This window comes from Elephantulus edwardii, unplaced genomic scaffold (genome assembly GCF_000299155.1).
Source record: "Elephantulus edwardii isolate Elephantulus edwardi_28Jun2011 unplaced genomic scaffold, EleEdw1.0 scaffold00003, whole genome shotgun sequence".
NCBI lineage: Eukaryota > Metazoa > Chordata > Mammalia > Macroscelidea > Macroscelididae > Elephantulus > Elephantulus edwardii.
In genome coordinates, this window is record NW_006399753.1 from 28,520,751 (window position 1) to 28,541,730 (window position 20,980).

At 35.8% G+C, this 20,980-nt stretch overlaps 1 protein-coding gene across 1 annotated transcript in view; it reads left to right on the forward strand.

Moving 5' to 3' along the window:
• Positions 1 to 20,980, forward strand: part of COBLL1 (cordon-bleu WH2 repeat protein-like 1) — a 75,635-nt gene that overhangs the window by 21,587 nt on the left and 33,068 nt on the right. Inside the window, exons 3-7 of the mRNA XM_006879484.1 lie at positions 2,144 to 2,345; positions 6,545 to 6,773; positions 7,537 to 7,575; positions 9,780 to 9,877; positions 10,000 to 10,236. Of these exons, the coding sequence (XP_006879546.1) occupies positions 2,144 to 2,345; positions 6,545 to 6,773; positions 7,537 to 7,575; positions 9,780 to 9,877; positions 10,000 to 10,236 (805 nt within the window). The remainder of the gene's footprint in view (positions 1 to 2,143; positions 2,346 to 6,544; positions 6,774 to 7,536; positions 7,576 to 9,779; positions 9,878 to 9,999; positions 10,237 to 20,980) is intronic.

A 20,980-nucleotide genomic window follows, 5' to 3' on the forward strand; every position in this document is an offset into this window, starting at 1 on the left:
TTCCAAAATCATAATCTGCAAAATTACACACATAGGTTTGTGTGGACAGTCTGTGTAGTTTAATTAAAGTACATGAGAGCCCTAAATGTTGTGTAAGTATCTGATACATCCATAGAGAAATAACTAGAAGACTGAAGCATATTCTAGAGACTCTATTTAAATGAGCTTTCTAAATCTTACATTTGCTACATTCTTACATGTATATGGACTGCTCTGTGTATGTGGCCCAGGGATGGAAAATGGCACCACATAGGGGAGGTTAAAACAGAGGGATGAACACAGCAAAAGGATTGAAAGCTTGCCCAAAGTGCTGTTTGACCTCAAGTCGATAATACTTCAGACTGCTAATGCATTGTTATCACTAAAAGGACTCCTGGAAAACATTTCTTGGGAGCCAGAGAAACTCTTTATTTTAGAAGTCTACTTCAGTATAATGGGATTAAGATGCCTCATGAAAGAAGTCTATCAAATCAAGAGTTGTTTTCTGATAATAAAATGCTTGGCTTCATTGACTGTAAAGTTGCTGAATGCCCATTTCCGGGTTCATATGTCCAGTCAAGAAAATGGGGAAACAATTTTACTGAAATTTATGCTTCTCAATGGAGGAAAAACAACAAGAGAGAGAAAAAAAAAAACCCAAAAAACAAACAAACAAAAAAAACTGGTTGTCCACTGAGTGATTTTTTTTAAAGCACTCCAGATAAGATCAACCATTATATCCTAGAATATGGATAATGGGCTATTTTCCTTTAGGATTTTTATACAGGGTTTTAGTGCTTTAGACTAAAATATGACCTAACAGTTTAAGATCACCAGGAAAGTACTGGCTACAGAAGAGTGAGGGTGCTTACTTCAAGTGAATGTGCAGTGCTTATTAAAAGATTCTGCATTAGTATTTAGCACATATTAACTATGATTTTGTGTACTTTTTTTTTTTTACTTGTTTATATCACAAGAGTCCATAAACATTAACAACCTAGGGTCAGATAATAAATATTTTAGACTCTAGGATCCATACATTCTCTATTGCAACGACTCAGGATTATTTTCATGACACAAAAAACTAAGGACAATTATATGAACATAAACTATGTAAACAAAAATGACTATGTTCCAATAAAACTTTATTTACAAAAATGGACTGTGAAGATCAGGCAGTGTTTTGTTCTGTTGTCCACAGGGTCACTATAAATCAGAACTGTCTATATGGTACCTACCAACAAATAGAGATCCATTTCAATGCACAGGTTTTGGTTTCCTAACTTTTGGTCTGGTCTGTGTAGGAGTTAAGTCTATGAAAGTCTATGAAAGCTAAAACCCCAAACCAAACACATTGGTGTCCTCAATTTTGATTCCTGGCAACCCTGTGAGACAGAGTGGAATTGCCCTCCCAGTTCTGTTCAGGCTGTGATTCTTTACAGAAGTCATCTTGTGCCGTGGCTTGTGGGTTTAGACCGTTGACCTCTGGGTTAGCGGATTAATACGTTAACCACTGTAACTACTGCAGGTTTGGATTGTGTGGTTTGAATGTGGCTGTGTTCTTCAGAAACCCTCTTCAGATTTGTGGGCTTCCTCAAGCATATTGTGTGCTCTCTGACACCATATCTGTTCGTGGTGTGTACCTTAAAAGTCAGAAACAACCCATATCTGACTCTTCAGAGGGTTTTCAGATATCACAGAAGGAAGGAGATTGCCCATCCTTCTGCGGAGCAGCTGGTGGCCTTGAATTGCGTGCCTTTGGGATTGCAGTACAGCTTCTCGCCAGTAGGCCACAAGAGTTCCATAAGCCATGTTTGTTATTGTTTTACTCGCGTCCCTCTTAAGATAAGCTTTAGTCTAACCTGTGCATAAGCTAAAGACTACCAGCATTCCACATAATATTGTGAGGGCATGATTGCTAATCTTAGGCACTGAAGTGACTACTACAACTTCTGTTTCTTCTGCAGCTTATCCCATGACCATTTCGTAAATAGGCGAGGAGAGGAGGTTCATTGCTGTGTCAACTAGACTCTAAGCTCCCTTAAACTGTGTCTTGAAATTTTAAAATAGTGTAATTTTGATTGCTTAATACTTTGTAATTAGGAATTTAAGCTGCTTCTATGCTTTATGAACTTTTATGATTGCCATTGTTCTTCTTTTACAGTAAACCTATGATGGACTTGCTGATATTCCTCTGTGCAAAATATCACTTAAACCCATCAAGCTACACGATTGATCTTCTGTCAGCAGAAAAGAATCCCATTAAATTTAAGCCAAACACACCAATAGGGATGTTGGAAGTGGAGAAGGTCATTTTAAAGCCAAAAGTTTTGGATAAGAAAAAACCTACACGTATAATACCAGAGGTAAGAATTTCACCTAGTGGAAAAAAAAAAACTGTTGTCCTATTTTTTCCCCCCAGATGCTATAGTGTATTTTCAGAGTCTCTTCTGACATCAATTTTGGTCTTTTTCATTCTCCTGTTTTTGTAACAAATTTTTACTCTCTTGGTGAATGATATCTTTGTCAATTCAGATGAGATAGATCAAGGTTGTACTTTGGTTCTTTTTTTGTTTCCTTTTCTTTTACTGCAGTTTCAACATGCACATGAGTAATGGTCTGTTTCTGGTCTAGTGTTCATTGCCAATCTTTCTTCAGTGATTCTTTCCATAAAGCCGTCAGTCTGATTCCCAGGCAGTCGTTCAGATGAAGTCCATGTGCATAGTTGCCATCTATGGTTCTTTAAAAAGATATTTGCTATGAATAATTAACTGAATGTACAACATTCAGTTATTTGATTATCAGTCTCATTTCTATCCTCAAGTTGACAGTTTTCCAACTACAAATTCTACTTTTTCAACTTTTGCATTCCAGTTACCAATCATTATTAACTTATCTTGACTGAATGTTTGATCAGTTCCAGACTGTAAAGATTTATCCAAAATAATGTGGACGTTATTGAACAATATCATTAATATAACATGCATACAAAAAGGATTGCCAAAGATCATCTCAACACATTGACAGAGAACTATCAGAAATTCAGGCTGGTTTTGGAAGAGGCCATGGCACCAGAGAGATCATTGTAGATGTCAGATGGATCTTGACTGTAAGAATACAGGAAGAGTATATTTGTGTTTTATTGACTATGCAAAAGCATCTGACTGTGTATCACAATAAACTCCATAGCTAACATTGCTAAAAACATTGGAATCCCAGAACACTTAATGATGCTTATGAAATCTATATCTTAGCCAAGAAGCTGCTGTCTGAACAGAACCAAGGAATATTGCATGATTTAAAATCAGGAAACGTGTGCATCCGAGTGGTATTCTTTCTCTATACCTTTTCAGTCTGTTTGCTGAGCCAATCACTAGAGAAGCTGGACTAAAGAGGAATGTGGCATCAGGATTGGAGGAAGACTCATCCGTAGTTTTCAGAATTTTAAATGAAAATATATTTGGTTAATTTATCTATACTTGTAAGCTAACCAGGGTTTTGAGCTGTTTCTTTCAAGTTACTCAAGTTCCTGGCTGACAAAGCAAAACTAAAACAGACTTGAATTTGCAAAATATGGGTACCTGTGTAAGCAGAGAATGGGAAGTTACTGACCAGTGTCAGAAATACAGTCTCCTTTTTAGAAAACAAGGGAAACGTCTGCATTGCAAAGCCACTGAATCTCTTTCCTGCAGCACCCTGTTCAAAATTGGTGGCCAGCTGAATATAGCCGGCTCTATAAAGACCTGTTAATTCATTCTTCCACATCAGGCTTCTGAAGTTTCTAGGACTTTGGGTGGCATTTTTCTCTTCTGGTAAATGTCTCAAGAACTCATATTTTGCAAATCCAGTTTCTCTTTTTTGCTCTTGCTGGCCATGTATAAATGAATTTGAACCCTTGAAATGTTCTGATTATAATTTACTGACTTCTAAAACTTTGATAAATGAGAAAGACTTCAAGCCTTTTGTTCATAGGGTCATTATGAGTTGTATTTGACTCGATGACGGTCAACAACAATATTAAATTTCTAAGCCTGATGATTCTAATATCATCAGATATTCTTTTTATATAAGTTTGCCAAATTACCATAGGTAATAATGTTAGAAAAGTCTTCGGGTTTCAAGAAATACTCCCATTTTAAAACAAAACTAATTTCACAAAATATACAACAATTTGTGTATTAAGTTGATAGTTCATTTACAGACAAATTGAATGCATATATTCTGTTCTTTACACTAAGTTTTTAATGAAAGGGTTATGAGGTTATATTTTTAACCTATATTAATCAATATTTGTCCTCTTTTTTTTTAAGACAACCAAAAAGACATTAGTAAGATAAGCATTTTTTATTCTAAGGATAGAAAAATATTTGTCGACTGTCTTATGTAAATTTGCTAATTTCATAGTAAATATTCTAAGGATTAATAATATAAAAATCGGTAGTCTTATTGTGAAACTTTGTTCGAGGCTACCAGCTGCTGCATGGAAGGAGGATGGGCGATCTCCTCCTGTGTGATTAACTGCCTCTGAAAACCCACTGGAGGGTCAGCTGGGGGTTGGTTTCCTACTAGACAGTACACAGCAACAACAACACATAATCAACACCAATGCTAGAAGCAGTTAAGAAATCAGTAGATGTATAACAGTTGTGAGGGGAAGAATCTGAAGGACCTCTTCAAAGTGCTAAAAAGCAAGGATAGTAGCAGATGAAGGTGCACCTGGTCCAAGCGATAGTATTTTCATTTGCTTAGAATGCATATAAAAGTTAACCAATGAATTAGGAAGACCAAAGAAGAGTCAATGTCTTTGGATTATAGTGCAAGCAAAGAATATTGAGTATATCCAATGAACTGTCAAAAGAACAAACAAATCTGTCCTGTAGGAAGTGCAGTCAGGTGATGTTTAGAGACAAGGATTGTGAGACTTTGTCTCAGGTACTTTGGGCATGTCCTCAGTAAACTATATGCGGGGAAAGGTGAGGTCAGTGAAAGAGGAAGATCTTCAATTTTATAAACTGATACAGTGACTGTAACAGTAGATGGGTGGAGGTCATGAGGATGGTACAGGATAGGACAAAGTTTTGATCTTTTAGAGTTACTATGAGTTGTAGTTGGTTCTGTGGCACCCAACAAACACAGCAATACTTTAGTTTATTATTACTACACACTGCTTATCAAGCTAGATTAAAAAAGGGGCATGGGGCATGGGACATAATTGGTGATATCAGACACATCTTGGCTGAGAACAAACTACAGAAAGCCATTCTTTTGACCATGCAAAGACATTAGACTGTGAATCATAAGAAATTGTGGATAACATTTTGAAGAATGGAAATTCCAGAATCCTTAATTTTGCTCATGCAAAGATTTGTATACACCAACACTCCATCTTTTGAACAGAACAGAGTCTGTGTGTGGCTTAAAATCAGGAAAAATATACAACAAGGTCATTTCTTTTCACTATATTTATTCAATATAAAGAAACAATTCAAGGCGTTTGACTGTACAGAGTCACATGCTGTCAAGACTAGAGGAAGATTTGACAGCCTGTGATTTACAGATAACAGCATTGCTTCCTGTACTGATAGATTTCAGACTACAGTTTTCAGTCTGAATTACATTTTAACATAAAACAAAAATTCTCACAACAATAAGCAACATCATGATAGAGAAAAAAAAAGGGCCAGTCCTTAGAGGAAGGCATCATGTTTAGTAGAGTGTCAGGTAAAAAAAAATGAGGTATTACCATAGTGGCTCAAATAAATAGTGAGTTCAAACCATTCTGAGGATGTCACAGAGCAGACAGTGCTTCATCCTGTTTAAGGATTTGCTGTGGGTCTGAATTGACTAGATCACACCAACAATATAAACCATTGTAAGCTGATTGGTCACCTGGATTTAGTTAACAAGCAGCTGTGGACTGGTAGTCAGTCAGAACCTGGTAGGTGGGACTTTGTATTTAAAAGTTGATTGGGTCCTCTGACTGCTGTTAATTGTTTGGGAATAACATTGTTCTAAGTGGTACAGCACTGGCCTGTCAGTTTTCTGTAGTGAGATAACTTGGGGTTGCGGTTATACTGGATGCTGTGTCACTGAGATGTCAAATGCCATAATGTGGCATTATTCCATTGTGGGCAGGGTTTAGTAGAGCTCCAAGATTAAGACAGGCTTGGAAGCAGGATTGACAACCACTTGTTAAGCAACAGGCCTTTGGAAACTCCATGAACTTAAGAAAAACGAGGATAATTATAGACCAGGGTTCAGATCTTTTGTTCATTGGATTTGTAGGCGTTGTCCTCAACTTGATGACACTTAACAGTAACAGTGAAAACAATTATTCACTACACAGGAGTTATAAATTTAATCTAGATTATTTTATTAAACTATTTCTATAAATTTCTTAAGTGATACTAATTTTTAAAAAGAATGAAATAGGATATTTCTATGTTATACAAAGGTTTCCTTGTATCTTTTATCATTGTTTTTGGAAGTGTTCTAAAATGGCCATTTGTGTCTATAAGTATTTCATGATGTAACCATAGTTTTAATTTGTTTTTATATTTTTCAGAAAACTGTGAGAGTAGTGATCAATTTTAAGAAAACACAGAAGGCAATAGTGAGAGTGAATCCACACACACCACTTCAAGAGCTTGCCCCCATTATATGTGATAAATGTGAGTTTGATCCATTACATACGCTGCTGTTGAAGGACTATCAGTCTCAGGAGGCTCTTGACATGACAAAATCCCTTAATGAGCTGGGCCTAAGAGAATTATATGCCATGGATGTCAGCAGAGGTGTGTAATGCTTTTTATTTTTTTCCTTTTGTGTGTGACTATATATTTTCCATATGAGTATTAAGTTCTTAACTGAGAATTAATGAATCCATATGTGGAGCTAAACACATGTTACTGGGGAGCAGAGAAAACTATATATAAGAAAATTACTCAGTTTAAGTTTATGAAATGGAAATGATTACTTGTTTTTCGTATCTGTCTTCCACACCACATTTTCCTGTCTACCTCTAATTTCTGTGTATGTGCATGTGAAATTTAGTCTGCTTTATGCTGCTTTGAAATTCTGTGTTCTAATTCAGTTTGAATTATTGTAGCTTTAATTAAGCCTTAATTATTGTTGAAGGTTTTTTTTTCAGATTTTTGTTGTTTTGGTTTTGCTTTTTAAGGTCAGCATTAAAAATACGTTGGCTTATACAGTAGATCAGCTTGATTCTCAAAGTGTTCTAACTAGAAGGAGCTTAAAGTTAATCTATGGAAAATATGGAATCAAAATGTATTGACCTTAGAGAATATTGATTTTTTGTGATATCTAATGGAAAAATGCATCTTTTTATTTATTTAACTGAATCATATTTTACTAGGAAAAATGAAAGTTTAGTTTTTGAGCTAATTACTGAAATGAGCTCTTTCTAAGGACATCAAACTTAAGATGACTGTGTGACTTATGTAACATAAAAGACTGTTTTTCAGTTCAGTGATGTTTTATAGTGACAAACATCATTGTTACAGTCATTTTACCCTTTTTTACCCCGTCCTTCTGTAGACACTTCTGTTACTGCCTTCAATAAATCGTCTTTACAAGGTAAGACACATGAGTCAGTAACAACAAATTGGGACATGAAATCTTTAATAGTATTGAGTAAATTGAAAATTTCTAATTTTATAGTATTACTAACAAGCATATTTTATGAAAGATTTTAATTTAGAAAAAATCTTTAGTTTCATTTCCTAAAAAAATAATGTATAAAGCACCCTGAATTTTTGATGCTAATGACAATAACTGCATTTCAATAATTACATAAAATGACATCATTCTAAGAATATGAGAAAGTACAAAAGAGTAATTTTGCTGATCTCTTAATTAGGTATAAATTATAATTTAGTAATACTTTAGCAGAACCTCATTATTTCCATTAAATAATTATGCATAGAATTATAGTATATTCATCATTAAATGCTTACATTCATTAAATTATGAATAGTTTATGTTTACATGGAGAACTTACATCAACAGATTTTAAAGTGTAACATGGGATTAATACAATATATAAAAATTTACATGAAATTTTTAAATTGAAATTCAGCAAACATTTAGTAGTGGTTACCTTTGCACATAGGACAATTGGCAATTTTCTATTCCTACTCTTTTTTATATTACAGAATTTTATGGAGTACTTTTGTAAGTGGAAAAAATTTTTATTAAAGTTTTAATAATAATAATAATAATAAATTCTGGATGACTTTCCCATTAAAGAAGGATAGGTTTTGGTAATTGATTACTACAATAATTACCACTCTACTAAAAAGAGCTTAAACTGTGCACATTATGTGTTATTGGAATTTTCTATATTACTTCCAAGTGTCCCAAAGTACCCTGTGCTTCTCAATTCTAAGAATTATGTACATAAAGCTAATCATGATTATTTATGATTGGTAGCTATCATGAAAACTAGTTTAAATTCATTAAAGGCAACAAAAATGCTTTCTATCAAAAGGGGCGTGTCAGTTAGGAATCACAGTAGTCATTTTAATCCTTGATTACATCAGCTGTCAAGCTAAGTTAGCAAAATTGGACAAATAGTGTTATCTTACTTCCTTGTTATTGTAAGAAATTATCTCTGTGGTTCTTTCAAGCACTGACATTCTGTTATCAAACGTTTCTTTTTGCTCCTGATTTTGCCTCTCTAAAATATGTAATCCTAAACAAATCTTAAGGGAACTCTGGTGGCCTAGTGGCAAGAAGCAGTGCTGCAATTCCAAAGGCACTTTTTTTGAAGCCACCAGCTGATCTAAAAGGAGAAAGATGGGCAACCTCCCCCATGTGATTTACTGTCCCTGAAAACTCACCAGAAGGTCATCTATGGGGGGATTCCAACTCTAACATACAAAACAACAAACAAATCTTGTGATCTCTTTGGTGTCCTTTGAAGATGTTTGAATGCATCGGTCTCGAAGTCACTTCCAGCCACATATGGTTTATTCAGAGCATTGAACATTGTAAACATCATTTTGAAATTTCACTTAGAATAATGAAAATTTTTAGATCTCTCTTTCGTAGGATTAGAATCTACAAAGTGAGTCCTTATGCTATAAATGCCCCACCCCCTTATTTTGTGTGATACTATCAGAGCTTGCATAATACCTGGAGCTTTGCATGGGATTGTTTATAGCCTAACTTCTGGAAATGGGGGATTACTGTTTGTAGTTACTTTTCTAAGGAAGCTGAAGCCCCCTGTTTTCTTACTGTGACTTGTTTTGGTCCCTAAGCATTAAGTGAAAACGTAGAGGTTAACTAATGCAGAGGATGGCAGTGAGCCTGGAAAGTGCTACACCTAAAAGTCATAAGAACTCTGGTTTTGTTTATTGCATTGTGCCATCATGGGAATTTTCTATCTACTATAAAACTCATAAAGTGCTATTCATATGTGTAATCATTGCTAGTTTTATCAGTAACTTTGGTTTGAGAATATTTTTTAAATTTTTCAAAGTACCATGTAAAGCATTTAAATTTTTGAAATGTAGTTGTTATTGAGGCATGTTGTATTAAATATTATTGGTGGTAACTATTTTTGCATAATACCTGGAGCTTTGCATGGGATTGTTTATAGCCTAATGTTTTTAAATGTGATTAAGTAACACACTACACATGAGTTAAGCCAGCAGAGTTCCCTGGTTCACAGTAAATGAAAAATAATGGTTTTCATCTTGAGTTTTTTTTTCCAAAGGGAAGATCACAGAGAATGTGAAACCTCATGTTAAAAGTAAGATGTTTTTCTTCTGTTTTAGAATCCTGTCAGATATCCCCAAACCTAGACATGATGAAGGAAAGAGAAAATAAAGGATTTTTCAGTTTTTTTCAACGCAGTAAGAAAAAGCGAGAGCAAGTGAGTCTTTCGTTTTCTTCTGTATCATTTCATAAGATTTACAAATCTCTCTTGGCTTTTTAAAAATTGCTTGTTCTTTTCTTCTGGAAAATAGAAATCTATTTTGTTTTTACATTTCTCAGACAGCGAGCGCCCCTGCCACTCCTCTGATAAGTAAGCCTCGCCCAACACTTACGAGGTCCAATACCATTTCCAAACAATATGTTTCAAACACCCTGCCATCAAATGCACCCAAGAAGAGGCGTGCTCCATTGCCTCCAATGTCAGCATCTCAGAGTGCCTCACAGGACCTTGCCCAAACCTCCATGAGGCCAGCTTCTTGTATAGTGAAATCCATGAGTGTGGATGAAACTAATAAGGTAAGTGATGTTTTGTTTTATTCGGGTTAGGCAGGTGGTCATCTGTTATAACTCTTCCTTAATAGGCCTTTTCTCACATAGTTATTAATAAAGTCAGTAACTAGTTACTGACAAGGAATATGATTTACAAGTGGTTATTATAAGACTAGTACTGGGTAAAGGTGCACAGTACAAATATGCCAAGTGTAAGTGGTTTTTGCATTCAAGCAAATCAATGAGCCCCAAACCTTGGAGTCTTGGTTTACTGAAGCCTTTGGTACATGTTTAATGCACGTGTGCTCTGACAAACATAAATACCAATTTTGGAAAGCCTTTGAGAGAGTGTGTGTATGTGTGTGTCAGTGTCAGACATAGCGTGTTCTTTTTGCTACACTCATGAGCTCCTAAACTAAATACATTTTCTTGATCTGACTTTAAGAATCTTAGGGTTATTCTTGGTGTCTGCCTGATAGATAGGTACTCTGACTGCTAAGCATAAGGTCAGCATTTGAACCAACAGCTATGATGGAGAAAGATGGGAAGTGACAGCTTCCATAAAGATTAAAGCTTTGGAAATGCAATGAGAAGGTCTCCTTTGTCCTATATGGTCACTAAAAGTACAAATTGACTTAGTGGCTGTGGATAAGACGTGTGGTACATGGTTGGATGCTGAATTATAAACGGTATGAGTTTATTTATATGGAGTCTGCATATTTATGCCTTTTTTAGGCAGTCTGGTTTCCAAAATACTGCTTTGTTTGTATTTTTGCTCAAAGGTTGCTACTGCTCCTCTTAAGTCTAAAATTTTCTTTAAGAATCATCTTTGTGGGGATCTGTGTGTCCTCATTTTCTCATGTGGAATATATGTATTTAAATAAGTGATATAATATGGTGCCTTATACTTTGATGTTTGTATTAAGGTAACATACACTTTAAATAGCTTTTTTGAACAAGTTTTATTTTGACATATTTAGGATACTGAGAATTTCTCCTGATTTCTTATTTAAAGCTTTTATTTCCTACATGAATGTGTAGAAAACTCAATGCGGCTTCTGGTCTCGGTTGTTATGGCTTCAGGGTTACTTCGTGGAGCTGAAGCATTGGTCACTCAGCCCTTAAAGGCCCGCAGTCCCAATAGGGTCACTGCCGTGTGCTTGATGGCATTTGGAGGTGGTGCACCCACCGATGAGGATCAGGTGACAGGGTTGGAGCGGGAGGTCATGATGGTTGCTCAGAAAGACCAGGATCCACACAATATGCTTGCTCCAAAGGCAACTGCAGGCACTAAGGAAGATCCTAATTTAGTTCCCTTCTTTACCAATAAGTGAATAGTAGGCTGCATCTGTGAAGAAGACAACAATGCTGTGATCTGGTTTTGGCTACATAAAGGTGATATGCAGTGATGCTCTACAATGTAATGTACCCATGACAAGCTGGTACCCCACCAGTTAACTCACTGAGTGAGCCCCTGAATGTGCTCATGCTCCCACTGATGTGGTCTAAATGTGCTGGAATGTTTCCTTCTTTCCAGTAAAGACTAGCCACTCACTGCTTTGGCTCCTTCTGCCATAAAAACAAAACAAAACCAAAAAACTCAATGCACAGGTAAATGAACTCATCCCAACTATTGTTTCCCTGCATCTTTAACTTATTTTTAGAAAAATTGGAATGGTCATTTTTAACTGAGAGTTTATAGACATAGTAACAATATAAACCATCATGTGTCTTTGGAAAATAAATAGGAACCTTAACATAAATGAGAAATAAGCTGTTACTGTTGTTACGTGTATCAAGACAATGATTCATAGGACCCTCTGAACTACAGATCTGAGCCTAGCCCTATCCTGCTCCATCCTGACCATCTTTGATACACTTAAGCCCATCCTTAGAGTCTTGGTGACAAACCATCTTCTTGAGTCTTCCTCTCTTTTGATGTCCCTCCCGCCACCTTTCCCAATATGCTTTTTTCCAAGAACCTGGTCCCTTGTGACTTGAAAAGTTGTCTCTTGAGGCTGTCTTCTTAGTCCTTGTAAGAATTTTTTTGCCCACTTTTGTAAATGTAAAGTATAAAATTGCATCTTATAAATTAGAAGGAGAGTTACTTTTTCAAATATTAAATTATTTACTGATTACCTCCCCTACCCCAAAGTAACAGCTTTGGATCTGGTGAAGCTTTGCAGAAGAGATGATTCTTGGCTTCAATGTTATAATGTGTGTGAGAGTCAGACAAGAGAGATCCTGCTCAGAGACTTAGATATGAAGACTGTGGCTGGCCCAAGCATGAGTATGAACATAATTAAAACTGAATGAAGTAAGCAGGGGCCAACTCCATGCCCCTAAAGGCTTCATTTTGGAGATTAACCCTTTAAATTTCTCAATAGTAAATAATTTAAAACTTGGCTTTTGGATTGTTTTTAAAATTTCCACCAAGATATTATTATACTCCTAACTAGTAACCAAAGTCCACTTTTTTTTTGTATAGACATAAATCTTTGTCTCAGTTCTCAAAATCCTCCTTCCAGTGATGATCTTCTAATCTATTCCCAGGAAACTACTTTTGTGCTTGGATCTCTAAGAGGTCTGTCTTGTCTTTCTAATAGTCTGCTTTTTGAAATTTTAAGCTGCACCACAAGTGACCTCACAAAGCTATTTCTTTGTTTTTCACCCTTTGCTTTTTGACTAGTTGGTGCTCTCATATTAAGTAATCTTTTTTTAATGTGTTGCCTTTGGCAAATTACACATCTTTATACAATTTTTAATTCTTTTTCCTTTTGATCTGGACATCTGGATAATTCTTTGATGTATTGTTCAATAGGACCCAGAAATATTTGTTTTTCCCTAGAGAAACTAGAGTCATTTTTAAAAAGTTATTCATTAGAGAAATTCTGAATGGTTAAGTTATGGTCTTTATGAATGTGTGAGTGTGCGTGCATATATCTGAGTGTGGGCACACGGTTGAATATGTGATCTCGTACCTTAAAATTAACTTGAACCTTTATCTTCCTAACCATCATGGCAATAATTGTGATTGAGTACCCTTTGGTCTTTATAGTTTTTGTTTCTGTTCCTTGGTCCTGAGTCTGTTCTTACATCTTAGCTCTCTTTCTGATTTTTCTGCCTCCACTTCTGGGTACCAAGGTTTCCAATCAGGTGGGGAAGTGGTCTAGAGCAGCCTCTTTCTACAGAGGTTTGATCTGTTTCAAGTGAGACTTAAGGTGCAGTGTTTATTAGCCATTGGGAGTGAATTGATTGTATTTGCCCTCCTATTTAAAAAGGCATTTGGGCCACTGGGCCTGCAGCCCTCAAGCCTGGTTTTAATTGTTTTGGGTCAAACATTCTTCTAAGTGGTATATAGCACTGGTCTGTCCATTTGCTGTACAGAGTTAACTCATGGTTGCTGTGATGCTAAACACAGTGACACTGATGTGTCAAATGTGTTAATGATTACCCATGGTGGACAGTATTTGGTGGAGCTCCCTGATTAAAGCAAGCTTGGAAGCAGGGGTGGCATCCACTTCCAAAATGGCTTGCCTCTGGAAACCCTATGGTTTGGAGAAACGATGAAAGTTACACGTGTTCAGGTCTTTCCTCGAGTTGCTATGAGTTGTCTACGACTCAGATGACACTTAACAACATCATAGTGTGTCAGAGAGGATTAGGTTGGCACAGGATAGAACAGGGTTCAGAGCTGTTGTTCATAAGGTTGCTCTAAGTCGTATTCTGTTTGATGGCACCTAAAAACAAAAACCACCACCACAACATAGGTAGTGTATTCATAGGACATAGTATTCTAGAAATTAAAAGAATACAGCGAAAAATCTCTGCCCTGCTCATATCGGTAACTTCAGGCTATCCTTCCAGCGATAATGCATCGCTATTTAAGCAAATACTTGTGCTCTGCCTTATTTTCTTTAGATAACTCTCTCACCTTTTGATACTGAATTATGTTCTTTTTAAGATTATTACCAGTATATTAGGTAATTCTTTCTAAAAGTTAAGCAGTAATACATTGGTGGATATAGCATGATTAACATTCTATTTTCTAAACATGTATATTACTGTTTTGTTAAATTTTAACAAAAAAATAGAATTGTGTCCTAACAAGGTTCTGTAATATATAAAAGGTTGTTGGCGTGTATTACTGAGTCAGAACTGACTCACGCCTGACCCTGCAGCAAATTCTCAGAAGCAATAAACCACACGAGATTTCCCACCTTTCTCTCACAGAGCAGCTGGGGGTTCTGACTGCGTGCCTTCTAGCTGGCAGGGCAGCTCCTTTACACTGGGGTGCCAGGTCTCCCTATGTAAAGAGAGATTTGGTAAAGTATAATGAGCCAAGGTGACTTGTTAGGTGCCACAGCGTCAGTTCCAGCTCCTAGAGATCCTGTGTACAAAATGAAGCTCTCCCATGCCAGCACCGTCCTCAGAATCGTTGTTATGTGTAGTAGACGCATTGCTGCAGCTACTCAGGGGTTCCGTTTCACCGAGGGTCACATGACTAGGCACAGTCCCATCAAGAGAAGACTATCACACTTGAAAGTCTAACAAAATGTGACTATTTCATTTGTTTGTCTGGGACATTTTCATAAGTACTCAGTAACTTAAAAATGGGTACATTCACTTTATAGGAATTGGCCTATTTCTTAGCGACATTTTATGGTAAATAAATGTTTTCAGAGATGTCAAAATTTTTGCAGGGTTCTATTGAAAGGATTTTCATGACAAACAAAATCTACATTGTACAAAGCATAGAAATAAGATTGACTCTTGAATTTAAGTTGTTTGCATATAACCAGATACAGCTATCACAGACATTCAACAAGTATATATATTCAGGTGTAAATTTTATTACTTGTGTACTTCTTATTGTTGTGAACCAACCCTTAGCTGACTCTCTTTCAGAGGCAGTTAACTGCACAGGAGGAGACTGCCCATCTTTGTCCTGCAGAGCAGTTGCTGGCCTCAAACCACTTTTTCTGGATTGCAGCACTGCTTCTTGTCACTAGGTCACTATGAGTCTCTTGTATATATTTTAAGAATTTAAACTTTAATTTTATACCTAAGAGGCATCATCTGTAATGTCATACATGGGAAAATATGAATGATGTAAAAAGTGATAGAATCAGCTCTAAATTCCTAAAGAATAGTTACCTTTTCCCTGCAATTTTTGTTTATTAAATGAACCACAAGGGTGCGCTGTTTAACAGAAATACAATGTTTCCTTTTGTGTGCGTTTGTTTCTTATCACCCCTTCCAAAACATCCAAAGATTTCTTTTTGATAAAATTATGGAAGGTGAGCTAGATAAATATTATAGTCATAAATGTGAGAATGATTTATAATTAGTTTAGCTTAAATTATATAGATGTAATGGTGTTCTTTTAAACAATAATTGGTTTGGTACTGTATTAACTTTAGACTGACTTATTTTTAAGCCAAATATACTACCTACAGCTTGGAAAAAAGTAAACATTTTATTCTTGCTGTTAGAGTTGATAATTTTCCTTATTTCTCTAACACATCTCTCAATATTTAAATTTAAAACATGTGAATAGTGATTTTTCAAACTCCAAAATTCACGTAAATGCTGTTAATTTTAACAGCTCATGCATAGTTTCCAGAAGATTCAAACTATTCAGTATACCATCTTTCTTTGGACTGTTTCTTCTTCAAAATATGCCCCTCCTATTGAATTAATATAATCCCAAGAATAAATATTTTAACTGTCATTGTGACAATATCCTTTTCATGTTCCTTCTTTTTCATATGATTTTAAGCTTCATGTCATTTTTGCATTATGAAGCAAATATATTGCTTCTACAACAATGTATTTTGAAAAAGTTTTCTAAGTAAAAATCTCTAGCATTTTTTTAAGTATTTTAAAAATGATTTTGCCTCAACATTTGAAATGCCATTTGTGCAGCAAAGTATATGTTTCCTGCTGTTATTTGGATGAACCATATGGCATACACTATTGTATGAAATTTATATAGTTGTTAGAAATAAAATTGGTATTTATGGAACTCAGAAATTTAATACTGACCTAAACGGAAAGTGACTTAGAATTCTGGGATTTAAACTTAAGTTCAGAAATTCAGTTTCTGTACATTATTTCCTGACCGTTTGCCACTGAGAAGCACAAATAATGTCCTGGTTTTGTTGACAGTAGATCCTTTTAAATGCATTATACACTTGAAGATAAAGAAGAATTGGACAAAAGTTGTGGTGAGCATGTCACATAGACTTAGGAGAGGCTTATGGAGCATATTTGGTAAATCTTTACTTCTCAGAATTATGTCTGCAGCTGTGAGCACCTTTTGCCCTGGCAATTGCACTGGGAAAATCTGCAGTTAGGGACCTCTTCAAATTATTGAGGAGCAATGATGTCAGTTTGACTAAAGTGCATCTGATTCAGGCCATAGTCTTTCTTATTACTTGCTATGCATCTGAGAGTTGGACTATGAATAAGGATTATCGAAAAAGAATCGACCCCTTTGAGCTGTGGTGTTGATGAAGAGCACTGAGCATCCCATAAATGGCAAAGAGAACAAACAGATACATCTTGGACACAGTGCAGCCAGAATGCTTTCTGGAGGTAAGAATGATGAGGCCTTGCCTCTCATACTTTAGGCATGTTACTAGGACAGGCTATTCCTTGGAGAAGGACATGGTATTGGGAAGGGTAGAAGATCTACAAAGAAGACCCTTAAACAGGTGGACTGACATGGTGACTGCCACAATGGGCTCTTGGTGTGTCAGGAAGTGTGAGGATGGCACAGGAGAGAACAGGATTCAGATCTTATGTTCATAGTGTTGCTATGAGTCATAACTCGATTCGATGGCACCTAACAGCAATGTTGTTGTTGATTGCCATTGAGTCGAGGACAAGTCATAACAAATCTATGAACATAAGGCCTTATTCTTTTCCATAGCTATCATTGTTTCTCCAAGTTCATCGAGTTTCCAGAGGCATGTGGTTTAGGAAGTGGATAACACTCCTTCTTCCAAACCTATTTTACAACTGGGAGCTTCACCACTGTTCGCAGAGGGAAACCATTCTGGTATTTTATATCCCCATGGCACAAGGTTCAGCATCATAGCAATCCCAGGTTACCTCATACAGCACATTGACAGAGTGTGCAAAGTGGAAGAATATTCCTCCAGATATCACAGCACTAGTCTCATTTAGCAATGGTTAAGAGTTGTCGAGTCAAATATGACTCAGAGTAAGCTTTGCACAAAAGACCTGAACTCTGTTCTATGATTAAAATTATTTCTGTACATGTAGATTTTTCAGAGACAACATTAGCATGATAAATAATTTCTTTAGAATATTGGTTTTTTTAGATGGAAAAAGAAAGGAACAGTTTTGATTAGACCTTTCATTTGGTTTCATTTTGCATTCTGCTACAGAGAAATACTCAAATATTGAGAAATTGAAATTCTTACCCTTTAAGTGAAATGTAAGTATTGGTTAACAACTGATATAATTGCCTTTTAAAAGAGTTTTGTAGTATACTTTTAAATTATTTCCATTTTTAAGTGATATTAAGTCTATTCAAACTTTCAGCCCTCCTATATAAGATAAACTATACCTGCCCCTGGACCATCCTCACACCCACTGCTAGATGGAAGACTATGCTGCAGCCACTGTGTCACTCCTTTTGATTGATATTCTGTAAGGACATGTCACTGCTTGAACATGTCAAAATATGAGAAGTCATCTCATCTTCACTTCTGAAACACATCCTAGTGTACTACTACTTTTTTTTTCTTTAAATTTTCAATTTCAAGAGCCTTTTTTTTTCTTTATTGGTTTGCTTACAAAGTTCATATACATTTGTGTTTCACACTGTTCTTCATTCATTATGTTTCATACAATTGTTCACATGCATTATGTTGTATAAAATTAACCACCATTGGACCTTGCCCATCATTAATTTGTTCTTAGATCCTTCCCTTATCCCTCCTCCCTCCACTCATTAAACTGTGCAACCCTGTGGTTTCACCCCTATCCATCCTCAGCCCTCTGCTCTCACCCTTCCCTCCCTTGGGCTCAGATGAATGTTTTACTAGTTTTCCTTCTCTTCTGACAAATATTTCATAGGAGCATTACTGTAAAAGTAGAAGGATAACTGGGTGCACTTCATCTAAGATGGGTTTGTTTATTCTTCTGAAAGTCCATGACTTGATGTGCAGCTGATCTAAATCTCATCCAATGCTGTGCCACCCTCACAATCTCCACTGTGCATTAGCTCATTTTTTCAGTCACTGTGTCAATCTGTCTCATGGACAGATTCTCCATCACCAAACCTCCACCATTCCAAGCATAATGGCCCATTCTAATAACATACACAAAGTATGTGAAATGAAGTCTCACAGTGTTTGCTTCTGAAGAGCTAGCATTCTTGTGACACTACTTCTAACATAGACCTGTCTTGTTTTGTTTTGTTTTTCAGTCCTTGCTATGTTCTGTACTCTTCTTCAACACCTCAATTCAAAGACTTTAATTCTTCTTGGTCTTCTTTATTCATTGTTCAGCTTTCACATGCATATGAAACAGTTGAAAATACCATGGCTTGAGTCAGATACAACCCTGATGCATACATTTCCTGATTTTGAACCATACTTTGCTTCAAATGATCTCTTGAACAATGTATAGATTTCATATGACCACAACTAATTGTTCTGGAATTCTCATTTTATGCATTATTATTTATAATTTGTTATAATCCACATACTGTAATACCTTTTCATAGTAAGTAAAGTACAGGTAAACGTCTTTGTTGTATCTTTTGCTTTTAGCCAAGATCCATCTAATAATAGCAATGATAGCTATCCCTTGTACCATATACTCTTATGAATCGAGTTTGAAATTCTGACATTTCCCTGTCTGTGCACTGCTCCAACCATTTTTAAATTGTCTTCTGCAAATTTTTACTTACCTGTGGTACTAATAGTTTTGTTTCACCTTTCTTTGGAACAGATATATGTATGGATCTCTTCCAGTCTGTTAGCTGTCATGTAGCTGTCTTCCAAATTTACCCACATAGATGAATGTTACATTTGTTGAGAAACATCTCAACTGTTATTTTGTGACTTTTTTTACCCATCTTGGATTTTCTTCTTCAGTGTTGTCAGTCTTTGATCCTATACTACTCCAGTGGTTGACCTTTGGCCTGTTATTCTTGATACAGTGACTCTGTGTTCCTTCTATCTTGATCCTTTCTGCATTATTAGTTTGCTTATAGAATCTTTCAATATTATAACCCAAGACTTAATTTCTCTTCGGTTTTTCATCTTCAGAAATGATGAATGTGTTCTTCCCGTTTGGTTTTCTACACATGGTCTTTGTTCATTTCTTGTACTTATTACATGTACATATATGGTTTTTGTTTCATTTGCATATTATGAATTCTAGCTCTTTTCTCAGAGTAATTAAAGTATACTCCTCTTTGTAGTAGAGCATATAATTTATTAAAAAAATTTTGTAAATGATTTTTTCCTTCAGATGATTATATAGTATTTGATCGTCCCATTAACCTTTATGTTTATTATATAAAAATGGACCATGCACACAAGTCTATAATTGCCTGGAAACAGTAGTTACCATGGCATCTGCAGTTGATATACAAGTTACAGCTGTGTATGGTTCCAAAAATACGATTTTATTCCATCAGTAGAGAAATGCACCAGTACATATAGTATTTAATCTGTTTCTATTTCTTGTTTAGGCTTTGCCAAGAATTTTTACAGTTTACCTTTGTGTTTTCCCCAGATTTTCAAAGAGCCCAAATCAATATAACAAAAGCAATGGATATGGTAACATACTCCAACTATACCTACCAGTTGTCAAATCAAATTTTACGTATGACAGTCCCATCTGTGTCAATGTGTCAATTCTACATGGTTTTTAATGATTAACAGGAAATGAACAAAGACCATGTGTAGAAAACCCTTGTTTCTAACCTCATTCACTTTGATGTGCTTTACTAGTTCTTCATCTAAAATGACCTAGATACACTAGGACTTGAAATCAGTTAAAGATTTAAATTAAGTTTGTATAGAGAATAGAAAAATAGAATGATTACCAGATGTTTAGGCCTAGGGAGAAAGTCCCATTTAAAGGAAGAAATATGGTAAAAGAGAGGCATAAGATATAAATAACCTGCCTCCACCAAAACATTTTATATAAAAACTCATCATTAATAAAGAAATTGGTGTGTATACTGTCACCCAATGTCTGTGTGTGTGTGATATGTACTAGTATAAAAGGCATACATGTAGGAGGAGCTCCAATTTCTGTTAGGCAGCCTATATTTGTTAAAAGGCAAGTTATTCCTTTTCCCTTGTTAGTTTATTTTTTGTTTGCATGGTACTTCTATGAACAGTAATAAAGATTTCATTTTTTTTTATTAATTTTTGTGTGTGTGTGTACCGTCAAATCAGATCTGACTGGTACAGGAGGAGATTGTCCCTCCCTCCCCGGCAGAGCATCTGGTGGATTTGAACCGTTCACCTCTGGGATTGTAGTTGCAGCTCCTTAAACATTTCATTTTTATTTAAAAAATATTGTTTTCAAGGATTGCCTATGTTGTAAATGCAATGTTGTTGTTGTTATGTGCCATCGAGTTGCCTGCAACTCATAGTGACCCTATGTACCACGGCCCTAAACCCTGCACTCTCATTGTCTCTGACGGACGTACCCCGATTACACCAGTCACTAAATCAGTCCATCTCATAGAGGGTCTTCCTCTCCTGCACTG